At 49.6% G+C, this 17,289-nt stretch overlaps 2 protein-coding genes across 4 annotated transcripts in view; one reads left to right on the forward strand and one right to left on the reverse strand.

Moving 5' to 3' along the window:
• The first annotated feature begins 1,289 nt into the window (after window positions 1–1,289).
• Window positions 1,290–7,816, forward strand: LOC101162740 (ras-related protein Rab-8B). Its single transcript, XM_004086067.4, has 8 exons — window positions 1,290–1,534; window positions 3,847–3,907; window positions 5,411–5,471; window positions 5,539–5,616; window positions 5,687–5,776; window positions 5,855–5,920; window positions 6,510–6,560; window positions 6,627–7,816. The coding sequence occupies exons 1-8, from the start codon at window positions 1,411–1,413 to the stop codon at window positions 6,714–6,716; spliced, it is 621 nt and encodes a 206-aa protein (XP_004086115.1). The 5' UTR covers window positions 1,290–1,410; the 3' UTR covers window positions 6,717–7,816.
• Window positions 7,817–7,927: 111 nt separating this feature from the next.
• The window catches only part of LOC101162987 (puratrophin-1), a 57,851-nt gene continuing 48,489 nt past the window's right edge, over window positions 7,928–17,289 (reverse strand). For all 3 annotated transcript variants that reach the window (XM_023953779.1, XM_023953781.1, XM_023953780.1), the window contains 11 exons: window positions 10,640–11,472; window positions 10,325–10,574; window positions 10,067–10,156; window positions 9,770–9,994; window positions 9,393–9,563; window positions 9,147–9,327; window positions 8,966–9,079; window positions 8,734–8,896; window positions 8,506–8,594; window positions 8,250–8,419; window positions 7,928–8,174 (listed from right to left, as the gene is read on the reverse strand). In XM_023953779.1, coding sequence (XP_023809547.1) covers window positions 8,136–8,174; window positions 8,250–8,419; window positions 8,506–8,594; window positions 8,734–8,896; window positions 8,966–9,079; window positions 9,147–9,327; window positions 9,393–9,563; window positions 9,770–9,994; window positions 10,067–10,156; window positions 10,325–10,574; window positions 10,640–11,472 — 2,325 coding nt within the window. In that variant the 3' untranslated portion in view covers window positions 7,928–8,135. The remainder of the gene's footprint in view (window positions 8,175–8,249; window positions 8,420–8,505; window positions 8,595–8,733; window positions 8,897–8,965; window positions 9,080–9,146; window positions 9,328–9,392; window positions 9,564–9,769; window positions 9,995–10,066; window positions 10,157–10,324; window positions 10,575–10,639; window positions 11,473–17,289) is intronic.

Below are 17,289 nucleotides of genomic sequence, written 5' to 3' on the forward strand. Positions count from 1 at the left end.
CCTTTAAAATGATCTTCAGAGACAGAAATAGTTCCGTCAACCTTCAGCACATTGAACATCATTCAAGCTGGGGGACCAGAAGCCCCGCCTCCCTGCTGACATTTTTACTTCAAAGGATTCCAGATATCTGATAAAGAATTTTAGATTTCCCCGTTTGTCGTCAGGCTTTTCCTGTTCTTGACATTCTGGAGGATTTCAGGTTTAGATGACGCCTCCTTTCCTACAGAAACAGACCAAAACGATTCCCCCAACAGACTCGGTTCTGAATTCCTGTCATTTATGCCCCCCCCCCGGTTTATCAATGATGTAAAAGCTTTATGATTCTGGTGACTGCTGAACATTTTCTATATATTAATCCACATATTAAATGAACATTAGCACAAAGAGGCGGTTCTGGATCCACCAAACATCTGGATCAAAGGTTTCTGCAGCTTTAGGTCCAAAGTGAACCCAGAGGTTCCTTCCTCTGTAACTTCAGACATTTGGACTTTTCATGGTTACTTGATTGCATTCATTTCCATATGTAACCTTTACATTATTCACTGATTTTTATTTATGGTTTACAGTGTTAAATGCATACAAAAAAACTTTATTTAAACAGCACTTTACAAACACCATGGGGGCTTTACAGAATAAAAAAATGAGAATAAAGAACAAACTGCTAAGATGAAAGATTTGTAGATGTAAAAAATAACGTTTCTCTCAAAAATGAAGAATAAAACCTCCTGCAGTGATGGAGGATTAAAGATGTCTGTAATGTTTTTATGTTTTAAAGGTTTCATGAACGCTTGGAATTTGTAGTATTTTCAGATCTATTCTTTAAATTTCATGGTTCTGGGTTTTTTCTGAACAGAATTCACACAAAATCAAACTAATCATAATGTTGGCTGTTAAAGGTTTTCTTAATGTAAATTTTAAAATAAGGGGTGAAATAAAAAAAGCGTGGCCTTTAATTAAAAATGCAAAATATAAAGGTGATCAGAAATGACCAAAGAATACAATAAACTACAGTAAATGTTGTATTTTTGAGTAGATTCCAGTGTTCTGGTAATTGTTTAATCAGATCGTTTCCATAAATGTGTGTAAATCTAAGTTTGGAACTAAAAACTCAAGTTCTGTTTTAAAATATATATTAATATTTAATCTCAGTGTTTTTGTCAGGATTCCGTGTTATTTGTCTTATAAGGTGTTTTACCAAAATACCCGCCCCCCCCCCATCTAAACAAACGCTTGACATTTATGAGCAGTCTCTGGAAGATGCTTTATTTTGAAGGTCCAGGCCGGATGTTGTTGCCGCAGTGCGTTGTGGGTGGCCTGACCCCGCATCGTTTCCTGTTTCCCGCCGCTCCCAGGCTCGGCAGAACCGAGCCGAAACCAGCGCGCGAGGAGGGCGCCGGCGCGCGCGGGACCATGGCGAAGACCTACGACTACCTGTTCAAGCTGCTGCTGATCGGAGACAGCGGCGTGGGGAAGACGTGTCTGCTGTTCCGCTTCAGCGAGGACGCCTTCAACACCACCTTCATCTCCACCATCGGTGAGCGCGCGGGGCACGCGGCGGAGGGAGGGGAGGGGCACAGGGCCAGACAGGACCCTGAAACAGCGGGGGCCTCGGTCCCGCGGAGCACCTGTGATCTCCGTGATACTTCCGGTGGTCACCATGGTTACGCCCTCTGACCGCTGGTTTCCAGGTTAAAACGAGCAGAACTTGAGGTCTTGACCCCCCCACCCTGAAAGCGGGTCTGGATCACTAACAGGAAGCGTCTCACAGGATGCAGAACCTCTAGAACACCACAGAACCACCCGGTGGATTCTTTTGTGTTTCAGAGTGGGACCCAGGTTCTGGTTCTGCTCAGCTCAACAGACTGCTTTTACCCCCCCATCCAGTCTGGTTTTCTGGATTCAAACCCTCAACCTCCCAGCCTTTGGGTTAGACACTCATCCACTGGTCCTGTGACCTTTCTGACGACGCAGGCTGAGGATTTTACCCAGGTACCCCTGACTCCCAGGCCTGGACTTGAACCCCGACCAGCTGATGGGACAGACACTGCCGCGCTTGTGCAGTTCTGACGAAGCAGAGTTCTGCTCGATTCTGCTGCCTGGACATTGCAGGAGCGGCGGCACTGAGCGCGCTCTGTCCAGATCAGCTGACAGGGAGACTGTCCATCGTAGTGACGTCATCACCTCCCTCAGCCCCGCCCCCAGTCCACACGAACAGGTCTGTGGTTGAAGGGGAGGAGCTGCTGGTCCTGGTTCTGCAGAACCTGCAGCAGAACCGTGGACCGCCAGACTGGAGGGGATGAAAGAGCAGCTTCCAGAAGGTCGGTGACCTCTGCAGCAGAACCACTTTCACTTCCTGTGGGGGCCGAGAGCCGCAGGAGAATGGAGGGAAGCAGTTTGTGTGGCCGCGTCACCACGGTGATCATCTGATGCTTGTCGGGGTCACCTGACAGGAAGTGGTTTGACATCAGACTTCCTGTGTGAAACTGCAGCTCCAGATTCTCTCGTTAGTTCAGTTTCAATGAGGAGAAACCAAAGCAGCAGGTTGTGCTGAGACCCCCGGAGGCCCCCGCCCGTCGTGGTAGAAACGGAGGCGGAGCCTCTGGCAGAGGAAGAGCATTAAAAACACCTGTGATCAAAGTGAAACGTTGGTCACTTCAGGGTTTTCATCGCAGACGCTTCTCTGATGTTCTGAGAAAAGCTTTGGGACCCGGCTGTCCTCGATAGACGGACCCTCCAGGATTCTGGTTTGGGTCTTTTTGGAGCCAATAAAGAATGACAAACGCTTCTCACGTTTTAGCTTCTATTAGCATGCTTCTGTTAGCATTAGCATTAACACAAAGGAGTGGCGTTTCCTTAGCCTCAGTGGAAAACGTTTCTTTTCTATGTTCGTTGTTATAAAGTAGTTTTGTTAGCATGAATGGAGTATATCATAATACCATGCTAACGTCAACATTAGCTTACAATAATGCAAACACAAAATGTTGCACGTTTCCTTAGCATTAGTGTTAACCAGTACGGTACAATGTTAGCATGTAACGACGGAGGACACGCTACTTGTTTGCTCGCTAAAGCAAACGTCAAACTTCTAGCAACTTTGCTAGCAAACATTTATTTGGCATTAGCATGTTACATTGCGATGCTAACTGATCTGACGCTAGCGTGCTCCACGTTGTTTTCTGTTGCAGTTTGAAGAGGGAGCTCGAGCTCCGCGTGTCGTAGCCCTCGTCAGTTTTGTTTCCTGGACAGGAAATGATGTCGCGGCTGCGTCACATGACTGATCTTTTTTCCATCACTTTATATGAAACGTCTGGGGACGAACATTTAGATTTGAAATGAAAGCTAGTTCAGTAAATGACACGCTGCCGTTCCTTGTTGCATGCTAATCCTCTTGCTATGTAGCATTAGCATGCTAACAGCAGCAGCATCGTCGTTGGTGAAATCCTGAAGCGCTGAAACGCCGTAACCTCAAACATTTTGAAGCTAAAGTCACTTCCTCCTGTCGCTTCAAAGGCACATTCCTCTGCAGGATTTCTGAATCTCAGACCATAAGCGTCGCACAGCAGCGTGTTGTTGTGTAGCTGGAATGTGAGCAACAAAGCCAACAGTGTGCTCCGACGACTTGACCCCTGACCTTTCTGCCTGCTCAGAAATGTGTTTGTGAACCTCTTTGTTGTCAGCCTGGCTCATTTACATTTCTCAGCTTGGGCTGAATCTTTTCTGAAAATGATGAAGAAGATGAAGAAGCGGGTCTGTTGTGGGCCTGCAGACCTCCTGTCAATCAGCTGAACTCTGCCCTCTGGTGGTCTGATGGCTGAACTGAGCCGCCGTCTGATTTCTGTGTTTCAGGAATCGACTTTAAAATCCGGACGGTGGACCTGGACGGGAAGAAGATCAAGCTTCAGATTTGGTGAGCAGGTTCTGGTCCAAATGGACCTGCTGACCAAAACCAAACTTTATTCAAACAGCGTGGAACTTCTGATGAAAGATGCTTTAACTCAAACACCTAAAGGCCTTTTAACGCCACCTTAAGAGGGTCCCAGGGCCTCTGCCTGGAGCCACCGACCTCCTTAAATTTGGGTCGATTTCACGCTCAAACACCAAACATTTGGATCCAGAGTCTCTGCAACTCGCCGTAAGGTGAACCGAGGAAAAGGAGAGGATTTGTTCCCACGACATTCAGCAACAAAATCTCTTTTACATGTGCTTTAAAGCCCTTTAGGCCGGTCTAGATGAATTAGTACCATGACCTTTGAGGTCAACGAATCAGCACTGCTTCTCATATTTTCAGCATTTACCACTTGGCCATTCTTTTCATCTAAACTGAAAGTGTTGTCCTGACAGATGTGAGCTTTGGATCGTTCCAAAATGATGGAGTCGCTCATTCATCATTTGGAAAAGCTGGTGTGTTTTAGTCCAAAGATGCAGATCTTTCTGTTCCAGAACCTGCAGTCTGAAGCATCAACGTTCTCTTTCACCAAACTGATGGACTCAGCAGATTCCTCCTCAGCAATTTATTCAATTGAATAATAATTATTATTACAGTATTCGCTTCCTGATGATCTGCTCACAGATCTGGTAGACAACACCATAGGCTGGAAACACGAACATATAGAACAAATAATGCATCTAGACGGTGTATTTATGTGCAGCCTGAGCAAAAGATGACAGAGACCATCTAACATCGTTTCTTCTTCTGTGATGCGGTGGTCAAGAACCTGCTGTGATATCTGACAGCTTTAAACAGCAACAGACCTTCACAGACCAGACCTGTCTGTGTTTTATCACAGGGACATACTGTTCATACATGTAGCTCCACTCGTCAAACTCCTGTCCCTAAGCGGGATTTAGCAAAACGAAAACACACAGAAAGGAACATCCTGTACAGGAGCCTTCATGAAAACGTGTACTAGCATACGGAATTGGGTTAAAATCATCGACTGTAAAGAAAACCCTTCAGTAGTGTTTGAGAGAGCCAGAGACAGTGGAAGGCGGAGCTTCAGGCGGAACAGGACCAGATGAAGCAACGTGAAAATGTTCAACCGCTTAAACTGTCAGCACGCCATCAACGAACGCCGCTTTGTACGAAGAGCTCGCCACTGGACGTAAAAACCTGCGTAGGGACGTGCGATCACGGTGTTCTGGCCGGAAATGTTGGTTCTGGAATTAGCGTGCTAAATCTAGAATTAGCGTGCTAAAGCTTATAGCTTGAATTAGCGCGATGATTTCTCTGTTTAACTGCTATAAAACAGACATTTTGGTTCCAAGTAAAAAATAGTTTGATTGGTTTCAGAATGACTGATGACCTAATGGCCAAGACCAGTTGTAACCCCTGATAATTACCTCAGGAAACCCCTCGGGTAACCTGCAGCGTGGTCATTGTGCGGTGAAGGTCTTGCGCTCTGTCTTGCAGGGACACAGCAGGTCAGGAACGCTTCAGAACCATCACAACAGCCTATTACAGAGGAGCTATGGTAAGACACGCCCCCTTTTTGGTCGGCCAGCGGCTCAGTGTGTGACCTCACTTCCTGCCTGCTACAGGGCATCATGCTTGTTTACGACATCACCAATGAGAAATCGTTTGACAACATCAGAAACTGGATACGCAACATTGAGGAGGTAGGCCACGCCCAGTCACATGACCCAGTGATGATCAGAACACGTGACGGGTTCGTTGTTTGTCTTCCAGCACGCGTCAGCGGACGTGGAGAGGATGGTTCTGGGGAACAAGTGCGACATGAACGACAGAAGACAAGTGTCCAAGGAGAGAGGCGAGAAGGTCGGTGGCCGCCGGAACCTCATTGGTCGGTTAACAGGAAGAGGTTTCTGAGTAACTTCCTGTCGTTTGCTCCTTCAGCTCGCCATCGACTACAGCATCAAGTTTCTGGAGACCAGCGCAAAGTCCAGCATCAACGTGGAGGAGGCGAGTATACGTGCCACCCCCGTCACCGCAAGCGATCACATCCATGTTTAGCTCCGCCTCCTTCTGATGACAGTCGTCATGGCCGAGTGAAGTCTTTAACCCCGAAATGACTCGCTAAACTCTGACTGTGTACCGAGTTACGGTAATTCAAAGAGTCTGTAGTTTACGTGTCGCCGGCGGCATCGCTGCCGTTAATCGGTACAAACCAACATCAACCGTGTCTGTCCTAAAATAAAGGTTGACAATAGCTCCGCCCCCCAGGGGGTGTGACAACTCCTTCAAACTTAATGTTTGCCCCTCCCTGCAGGGATTCATCACAAAATACTTAACAGGAGCTTAGCATCCTATTTGACCAGCGTCTAACAGTGAACTTTGACACGACCCTGCGGGTTTCTTTCCTTCCTGTTCCTGAGCTTCAGAAGGAGGCGGAGCTCCCATAAACACACATTCAGGAACGTCTGGAAAACGCCGCCTGAAGCTGCGGTTTTCCTAGAAGCCTGAGTGAAAATGTTTGGAAGACCTGAACTAAATGCTACAAAACTCCCCTCTGACATGAAAACTATAAATGAGTTTTACACGCCCCCCCCAGGCCTTCCTCACCCTCGCCAGAGACATCATGAGCCGCCTCAACAGGAAGATGGTGAGTCTGGTCCCCTCCAGCTCTGCAGGAAGTAGCCACGTCCCTCACCTTCCTGTTCTCTTCCAGCATAACGACAGTTCGGCAGGTGGGGGCGGAGCCATCCAGATCAAGGAGCCCCGCTCCAAGAAGAGCCTGTTCAGGTGTCTGCTGCTGTAGGCGGAGCCTCCTGCAGTGTGAAGGAGCCCACTGCCCCCCTCCTCTCCCCTTTCTGCTGGACAGATTCACCTGGAGGACACGGCGATGAGTGGGCGGAACCGCGACGGAGAGCCCGGTTCTGGTTTTTGTGCTCAACACACCTGAAACTGACGTGAAATCCCCGTTCTCACCAGAAAGTCTTAACGCCACCCGTACGCACAGCCAGATTATCGCCACCAAAACCTTTTTCTTAAACTCCTTTGGCTCCTCCCACTTCACCTGCCAGAGAGTCGAGCAATCAGGAGCGCAGGGGGGGCCACTCCTTTCAGAGACGTCAAACTCCACCTCTGACTGGCGGGCGTCCTACTGCAGGGGTGGAGTTAGCAGGAGACCCGCCCCCTCGAGGCGTGGGATTCATTGTTAGCAGAAAAGTCTGGGTTTAGTTTGACTTGACTTGAGCAGCAAAGACTCAATAATCCATAATCCAGGCAGCAAATCCAACCTCAGAAATGTTCCTGCAGAAATCTGCTCAGACGTTATTCTGGTAACTCGCAGAGTTAAAGCCTACAGAAGGGGAGGAGCCTAGAACTTGAATTTAGTTTCTTTAGCTTTGATTTAGCATTTTTCTGTATCTGCGTCACAGGAAGTTTCTGATCTGCTCCTTTTGATGTGTTGCTTTTATTTTAGAGGCCTTTAATTTGAAACTTCCAGAGGAAGTTGTCTGGGTCGACCCAGAAACCTTTGGGCCGCCGACCTGCAGAACCTTTCACTGTGACCAAAGAGCCGTCAGACACAGAACTGTCCAGAAATCACGTATCCTGCATGTATTAAAACAGTCTTTTTCTGTGAATAAGAGTTTGTTCCCTTTAAAACCTCGTTTATTCTCCGAAGGGCCAGAAACCTTTGTATTTTTCAGGTGATGTTCATCTGCAGGTGAAGCGCTCTTCTGTTTGCAGGAGGAAACAGCGCTGATGCAAAAACAACCAGTGTGTTACAGAAACGGTCCTCCAGCAGAGAGGCCTTCAACTGTTTTATATCATTGTCTCCTAAAATTCAAGTTTTCTTCCTCATTAACTTTGTTTTGACGTGAAAACTTCCAATAAAGGTGTTTTATATTTGGAGTTCTGTCCCGGCTTTGATTGGTGCGCTGCTGTTCGGGAGCCGTCCAGCAGAGGGCAGCATTTCACCAACATTGGGAGGAATCTCTGGTTTCCACACAAACCAACAGAAACTTGAAAACAAACGCCTTTAATAGAAAAGTGAAGCTCTGCTGCGATTGGTCGGTCCGGACGATCCGAGACTCGAGCCGAACCAGCTGAGAGGAAACCAGCAAGGTATTTACAGCACGAACATCCAACATCCAGAGGAACCTGCAGACACGCCAACAGCCACAGAGTCTGCGTCTGCACGCAAACGCCGCCACACTCACAGCACTAACGGTCAGAGGGTTGTGGCCGGGCCGACCACGGCAGCAGCATCCTGAGGAGGAGCAGAAGTCACATGACCGATCAGCTGATCAGCATTACAGGTGAATACTAGAGCTGGGGCACTCACAGCTGTAAGGTAGTTGAGGTGTGGCTTGTTTGAGGAGGAGGGGGAGGAAAGGGCCTGGATGGGGTTGGTGTCACCAGGCAGCGCCTCCTGCAGGTGTGAGGAGACGCAGCCGCTGTCGGAGCCCGTGGAGCCAGACAGGCAGCGGGAGGACGAACCGGAGCTCTCCGTGGCTGCAGACACACAAGGAGCAGTCTGACAGGTGCGCTAACATGCAGGAGGCGGAGCTCCAGGGTTCACGGCGCGAGTGTGCACGTACTCATGGAGGGCTGGCTGCTTGTTTCATGTTCCTGCTCGTCTTCCTCTATGCAGGAGCTGAAAGAGGAGTCGGGAGGCGGGAGGGATTCACTGTGAGGAGAAGAGGATGTATCGAGTCTGACAGGAAAGGGTCCAACCCACAGGTGCCGTGGTACCTGCACAGGTGTGTGTCACTGCACAGGTGTGTGTCACTGCACACAGGTGTGTCACTGGACAGGTGCCGTCGTACCTGCACAGGTGTGTGTCATGTCCATACATGTGCAGATTCAGTGGCCCCAGCAGACTAGAAGAAGATGGTCCTGAAGCCGGGCCCTCTGGGGTCACGGCGCCCCTCTGAAATGGGTGGGAGTGGTCAAAGGCGGAGACAGCGATGGACGCTCGCGTTCTGGCTCCTGAAAGCAAAGCGATGAGTATCTGCAGGCGACCGATGGCGCTCTGTCCTCCAGAAGATGGCGCCGTACCTCTGGTCTTCATGATGTGAACGGCGCGGTTGCTGATGGCCGCGTCGCTCGGCTGGATGTCCAGGAACGGTTTGCTCCCCACCCCCATGGACACCATCTCCTTCAAACGCATCTCTGCACAGAAAGACAGGTGAGCATTTTGGGACAACCCCCCCAACGGTTCTGCCCCCACTGGACCCACCTTTGTTGCGGGTCGCTTGGGTCCACAGGATCCGGGCGATGTCGCCCGTCCACGCTCGCTTGACCTCCGCCGAGGGCGCCTGAAAGATGAAGGTCTGGTTCTTGGACGTCCTCCTCCTGAACCAGATCTCGAACCTCAGACCGCTGTCCCCCGTCGACTCGGTCAGCCCGATATCTGCAGTCTGACAGCAGAGCGACCCGTCAGAACTCTGCGCCGCCTCAGAGCGGGTCTCAGCCGCCGGCTCACCTTGTAGGACTGCTTGTAGATGAAGACGTCCAGCCCCCCCTCCACCTTCCTGAGTTTGCTGAAGAGGACGAGTTCCTGGAAGAGGAAGACGTGACGCTGGCATTTCCTCCGGCCGCTCCAGACAGTGAACTCATCCTGGCGGATCAGCTGACCCTGCTCCTTCAGGTTCACCTGCAGAGAACAGGAGGAGCAGGTTCTGATCCGGGTTCTTCTCTGAATGTTTCAGCTTCTGACCAACAGAACATCCAGCTACTGTTTACATCATGTTTGTAGGCGGAGCTGCTGAGTTCAAAACTGTAGGAAAAACGAGCTTCTGGTGGTCGTGTCTGATCTGTAAAAGGTGCTTTCAGGTGAAGGACAATCGTTGCTAAACTCACGTCACAGTCCCGGATGGCGTCCATCGCCAGCAGGTCGTTGCCATGCCGGAGCTGGAACTTCACCATGCTGGTGGCAGCCTGCAGTGCACCGAGCTCCGCCTCCTGGGCCACGCCCACCTCCTTCATGAGGTCAGTGAGGAGCAGAGCGTACTTACTCATCCTCTGGATAGGCTTCAGCAGATAGGAAGACAGGTCCATCTTATCTTCGAGCTCCAGCTGTTTCCTCTGAGGAGGAGAAGGTTTAGTGTGGGAGAAGTTTGGGGCGGAGCCGCAGGGGTCAGAGGTTGCAGTTCTCACCCTGAAGAAGGCGTGTCCATGGCTGGCCAGCAGAGCATCGGACTTGGGTTTGTTCTTGCTGTAGAGGGCATAGAGGCTGAATTGCTCCTGCTGCTCCACACACACACACACACACACACACACACACACACACACACACACACACACACACACACACACACACACACACACACACACACACACACACACACACACACACACACTCATTATTGTGTCCTTACATGACCTGACAGACAGGTGACCCCCTCCCCCACATACGTGTCTCAGGAAGCAGTGCGGCACCCTCAGGGGGTGTCTCCAGCACGCCTCCAGCTCCTTCAGGAAGAACTGGCTGTGGAAGTCCAGCAGCTTCTCCAGGTTCCCGAACACGATGGAGCGCTTCCCCCGCAGGTCCTGGGGGAGGTCGGCCCGGTCCATCTCTGGGAAGTAGTGGTGGATGATGTAGTGCAGCGAGCGCACGTACTCGCGCTCCGTGGTCACCATCTCCTCCACGATGTGCCGCAGCTTCCTGTGCAGAAGCGGCGTTCAGGTCGGCGCTTTCTGCCGCTCGCGCTCAGACGGATTCTTACCCACCTTCCTCGGGGGCGGGCGTCGCCCGCGGGGGTCCCTGGGGTATCCGGGGGGGGTCCGGCCCAGCTCTGGGCCCCCGTCCTGGAGCAGAGCGCGCGGTCGGCCGCCGCGGTGCTGCTGACCTCCAGGCCGCGGATGAACACGCCCGTGTTTCCCCGGGGGGGCGGTTCACTGAGGGTGCGGGGGGACGGGCCGCAGCGTGGCCCCTGGGGGGTGGGGGGGCAGTCGAAGCTCTGAGTCTTTCTTAGCTGCTGCCTCCTGCTGAAGGAGAGGAAGGAGGGAGAGGAGCATGGGGGGCTGAAGCTGGGGGAGGAGTTGAGGCGGGAAAAACGTGGCGTGGAGACGTCCCCCTGATCCGCCGACTCCTCAGAGGAGGAGCTGCGGAACAGACGCTGCAGGAGCGGCGTGTGCTGTGGGGTGACAGGTGGGGAGGAGCTTGGCCCCTCCTCTGGGGAGCAGGTGCTGTTCTTCCGACTCGCCCAGAGTCCAGACAGAGTTCTTCTGGAGGAGGTGGAGCTTAAGCTAGCAGAGGAGTCAGAGCGGCGCCGATAGGCGGAGTCCCGAGTCCTCAGGGCCGCCTCCATCTTCCGATCCAACGTCGCCCGGGTCTCCTGGCACTTGGACCACGCGAAGCTCCACTGGTAGAGGCCGGGCTCCCCCCGCAGCTCGCCCGCCTCCGCCTTCATCTCCTGGAAGCGGGCGTCTGGGATGGGCGGGTGCTTCTGGCGGTACTCCTCCAGACGGCCAATCGCGGCGCTGCACGTTTCGGGATGTGTGCAGTCGTCCATGCTGATCGCCGCCAGCTGACGCATCCCCTCAAACGCCCAGGCGTACGCCTGCACACACACACACAGAAGACTGTGAGGAAGCCCCGCCCCCACACCAGCGTCACACCAACAACCAAAACAGACAGATTTATGGTGACGTTCTTTGAACTACCAAACAAGTTGTTGATGCGTGAACTTAGTCATGTAATTTACAGATGACTCTCTGTTCCCCCATCTCCCCCCACTCTAACCCCCCAATCTCTGGCATCCCTCTCTTTCTCTCTCCTTTCCTTTTCCATCCAGTCCAAAAAGGAATGCATATAAATATAATTATCATAAATAAAGCTTAGCATCAAATCCAAAAGGGGTTTATCCAAATATACTCCGTTTGTCTGAAGATCCATAAACCTCTGTTGTAACAGTCAAATCTGTCCAACACACGAGGCCTTCAGCTCTGATCTGCTGGCTCAGCTGTTGGGTAAGTTAGACAAAAAAAACTAGCTCCAGGAGTTTACAGGCCATGGGTTCCGCCGCCGCTGACGGCGGTTAAAGGGTGGACCAGGATGGGGGTGAAGCTCCTCTCAGACGTTCCTTCAGCCACGCGAGTCTCCGTTTGGTAGAAGTCATGAACCTTTCTTCTTCTCAGCGAGTTTCTCCTCCTGGGCTTCAGAAGGAAACCGGGGAGAACCCCTCAACCCCTGGCCGCTTCTGGACGCCGCAGCTCAGAGCCGGTGGAGCTAAACTTCCGCCGGTGCAGAACAGAACCAACAATTTGGTCTGAAAATTGCTTCCAGACGGAGAAGGTGAAGGGAATGCTGTCGGAGCGCCTCATCATCCAGCATCGGTATCAGAGAACGGCCGTGAAAAGTTTCACAGCCCATTTCTGTTCCTGGTTGAGGAACCAAGAGTCCCAGAACTTTCCTGGATCCTCATGTTTCACCACTCATTTCTGCTCATGTCCAAAAGACTCAACAGTTTGGAGAGTCCTACAGCGGAGGAACTTCTCCCCCCTCCTCCTCTTCGTACATGTGGCTCACGTTCTCCATCAAAAGCCTTTATTTTCTCCTGAATGTTCTGGGTTGGGGGTCCGGAGGTCCAGAGCATCACAGTTTGTCGTGAGAAAGCTTTGAAGTGTGTTTGTGGGGCGCCGTGAAGGAGCTGACCCCGCCCCTCCTTTTTGTTTGGGTCTGGGGGAGGGGAGAGTGTGAGTTACAAATGTAGGGGGGGGGGTCTGCTGAACACATGAGCTCATGGCTCAGACAGTTGGACCAGCAGGGGGAGTTTAAGCCACACACTCGTTCAAACTTTCCTTCATTCCAGGTCTTTATAAAGACATTATGACATCACACCCTCTGGCCCCGCCCCCAAACCAGCTGCTACCAACAGTTGTGAAGACGTGGCTGAGTGTGGAGCGTCTCACCACAGCAGAGAAGGATGTAAGGAAACCCAGATGTGGATCTGAACCACATCAGCTGGTTCTACTGAGAACCTGAAGTCCATCTGGAACATCTTCACAGAACCTCCCACAATCTGACGGAACCAAATCCAGAATCTGGAGGATTTGCAGAAAAAACGGCTTCCAGGAACCAACCGAAGTACAAACCCCCCAGATCACAGGAGTCTGTGGAGCTTCTGGACCCAGTCCAACATCAGAACTGCCCTGGAAGTCCAGCGCTTCATCGTCAACACTGAAAGGCTTCTACAGTTTCATGACAGCAGGAGGTGCTCCTCCCACGTGCGTGTGCATGCGCGTGCACGTGTTATATGTACAGTGAATGTGAAAGCAGATGGAGGTCAGCAGGTCAGCGCTCTGCAGAAAGATGAGCTGCTGATGCGTCCTGACCGCTCCAGCAGCTTACTTCCCACGCATGCACGTGTGCGCACGCACACACACACACACACACGCACACACACAGTGTTTAGTCTCCACGCTGAGCTCAAAGGTGGTGTTGACGTGAACTCCACTCGTTGTTCCAGACATTCCTGAATCTGAGGCGTCTTTTAGAAAAGTCTGTCTCATCAGGGACGTTTCTTTTATTTTGAAAAAGCGTGACTTTCAGGACAAAGCGCTGTCACATGACCTCTTCTTCTGATGATGGGAGGTCATGACTAAAGGGATGAGGACGCCGTCATCCGTCAGTCCGATTGGGGTCGCGGCGATCAGCCGTGCGTTGTTTCCAGGTTCCAACGGAGCGCGCTCAGAGCAGCTTTCATGTTCTCAGGCTGAGGTTAGGGTCTGTTGGAGCTCAGAACCACTGCAAATGTCCCCTGGATCTGTAAAGTTCAGAACTTCCACTTCCTGTTTGAAGCCAGTTTGAAGAGCCAGGTCACTTCCTCTGCCAACCACCAGGGGGTTGTCAGTCTTCATTCATTCCAACAGCTTAAATCAAAGCCAGCAGGATCCAACCAACAAGGTTCTGGTCTTCAGAAGATTCCTGCTTTTGTTCCCTTCTAAAGTTATGAAAATAATGTGAAACAAAACATTCAGAATCATGCAACGTTCTCTAGATTGGTTCCAACGGCCCCGCAGATCAAAGGCTAGCATTAGCTTAGCATTCATTAGCTGTCATCTTCTGTGCGTGTTTATGTTTGGGTCCCAACTGAAGGCAGACGTGTTCTGTGGTTCAGCTTCCTCATCACATATTTTAAAGTGAAACCGGTCCTACTTTGTGTTGGTCTGTCCACACCAGAACCCGTGTGAGATCAGCCCAGAACTCTGACAAACAGAACCTCAGAAGAGAGCTGATGCTGAAACTGGAGCACCAACTCCATCAGACGGTTTCAGATCCAAACGTCTGCGTTCACGTCGGGTCCTCCTGGATCCAAACGGACCGCCTTTTAATCCCAATTCTCCTCTGGTTGGTTTGAGGACCAGATGTGAGGAAAGACTCTGACATTTCTAAGCCAAACTACTCCAATCTCTGACATCACGACTCGTCTGCACACCTCTGCCCCCTGCAGGCCGCATGGCAACACAAACCGGCGTTCTAAAGTTCTGGAGGCAAAAACAGCAGGAAGGTAACGAGAACAGCCAGAACCCCAGAACCGCGTCTCCTACCTCTGTGCTCTCAGCTGAAGCTCTGCAGCCCAAATGACGCTGGAGCGGCGCCCCGACCACACACACAGACCCCCCCACTTCATTCACTGTCTGAGTGGCAGATGGGCGGTCCCAAGGGAGGGAAGGGGAGGGGGGATACTGTGGCGACAAACATTAGTGAGGAGTAAAAGGGAGGAAGGAGGGACAACTGGACTCTGGAGTTACACACACGCATGCACACACACACGCACGCACGCAGGCGGCTGCTTAGATGGTGCTGTGGCATTAGAACAACTGAATGGCGTGAAAGCAAACATCTGAACTTCCTGCTGTGTTTTTGAGGTTCTTTGGGGTCCACCAGAACCCTTCAGGTCTAGTTTGGATTTGATGTGGACCATAGACACCATGGTGATGCCACGCCCCCACCACGCTGCGAGTCACAGCCATAAGCTACATGTGCAAGTTACATGTGCAAAATATCTTGATGGGATCAATGATCATTTAGAATCTAACCGTGTACATGGACCCAGAAAAACTTTTTCTGATTATAACAAACGTTCACATGGTCACACTTTCAGTCAGAATAAATCATTCACACATGCACAGTAGTGTTGGAAATACTGGAAGAGGAAATGAGTTCCACTGAGAGGCTACATACATAGTTATCCATGAACATTGAACTCACACTCCGCTCTGCTAACCTGCTCTCTGACTGACTGGACCACCGGCATCCATCCTCAGTTAAAACCACGGTTATCACACAACAAATTCCAGTTCACATAACAAGCAGATCTCACAAACATCCCCAGATCAGATCCACCAGATCCACAATTAGATATATTCATCACATTCACACATTACCGGACAAAAAAGATAAATCAATCCATCTGCACACACGCACTGTTTTGAACTTTGCTGTTTTAAACATTCGCTCTCTTTTAAACAAATCTTTTATCATGAATGAGCTCATTTTAGACAACAATTTAGATTGCCTTCTTTTAACAGAGACCTGGCTGGGTGCTGATGCTCCTGTTGTTCTCACTGAAGCTTCCCCACTAAATTTTAACTTTTTATTTTCTACCAGGGGAGATAAAAAAAGCGGTGGCACTGCATCGATTGCTCGTGGCTCATTTGCAACCAAAACAATCACGCTACATAGCTACTCCTCATTTGAGCATCATGCATTTTTACTTTTACTATTTTTACTTTTTTACTTTTACTCGACAGGAAGCTCCAGCGAGAACTGTGAGGAAACGATACATAACTCCTGATGTGGCTGCAAATTTTATCAATATTTTACATCAAACTCCCGCTCATATTTTACCTGCATCATGTGATTTTATGGTTGAACATTTTAACAACAAACTACAGTCTGCCATTGATGCTGTAGCTCCACTTAAAACTAAAACGTTGAAAACTAAAGCTACAGCACCGTGGAAGAACGAACCAATCAGAGCCTTGAAACGCGAATGCAGGAGAGCGGAGAGGAAGTGGAGAAAAACAAAGTTAACTGTACATCGCAAAATTTTTAAAGAACAGCAAATGAGGTACAGTCATGCAATAAAAAAAGCCAGAACCCTCCACTTCTCAAACTTAATTTTACAAAACAAAAACGATCCTAGAGTTCTCTTTAAAACAATAGACAGTTTAACTAAAAGAGACTCTCAAAGGTCCTCCATAGCAGCCTCAGATGCTGTATGTGAGAGTTTTGCAGACCACTTCAGGAGTAAAATCAATGCTATTAGATCTACTCTTTTAACTCAAAAAGGTGTTGATTTTAATGAATCTATAGCATTGTATTTATCAGAGGAAACACTGGAAAGTTTTGTCCTGGTTGATGCTGTGGGACTTGGTCAGGTTTTCTCCCAGTTAAAGCCAACCACCTGCCTTTTAGACCCAATCCCCACATAGTTGTTGAAAACATTTTATGACTACTTTGAGTTTGAGCTTTTAAATATAGTAAATGACTCTCTTCAGACAGGTGTCTTCCCTGCTGCCTTTAAAACGGCAGTGGTGAGGCCTCTTCTGAAGAAGAGTCATTTAGATCCATACAACTATAATAATTATCGTCCAGTATCCAACTTACCATTTTTAAGTAAAATGATTGAAAAAACTGTTTTAATCCAATTTAATTAGTTTTTAAATAGAAATAACATATTTGAAAAATATCAATCTGGTTTTAGGACAAACCACAGCACAGAGACGGCCCATGTTAAAATAGTAAATGATATTAGATGTAACCTGGACTGTCAGAAACTCTCAGTCCTGGTACTACTGGATCTCAGTGCTGCTTTCGACACTGTAGATCACAGTATTTTACTCAACAGACTGAGAGGTTTGGGCATCTCTGGTACCGTACTAAAGTGGTTTTATTCCTATCTCACAGATCGAAGTTTTTACGTAAGTATGGATACTTGCTCCTCAGGGGTCTTCGACATCAACTGTGGGGTCCCCCAAGGTTCAATTTTAGGCCCACTACTTTTTAATCTATATATGCTGCCACTGGGGGACGTCATCAGGAGGCATGGCGTTTGTTTCCACAGCTACGCTGATGACACTCAACTGTACATCGCTGTGTCTCCTGATGATGAAGAGTCGGTCAACACACTCTTAAAATGCATTTTAGACATTGAGTCATGGATGGCGGAGAACTTCCTACAGCTAAACCAGGACAAAACAGAGGTTTTAGTGATCGGTTCTGAAGACAAGAGAGAGGTAGTTTTATCTAAACTAAAGAATTACAAAACTTCTCAGTGTGTGAGAAACCTTGGTGTCATTTTTGACTCTGAGATGAATTTTATCCCACAAATTAAAAATATCACAAAAACAGGATTTTATCATCTAAAAAA

This window comes from Oryzias latipes, chromosome 3, assembly GCF_002234675.1.
Source record: "Oryzias latipes chromosome 3, ASM223467v1".
Taxonomy (NCBI): domain Eukaryota; kingdom Metazoa; phylum Chordata; class Actinopteri; order Beloniformes; family Adrianichthyidae; genus Oryzias; species Oryzias latipes.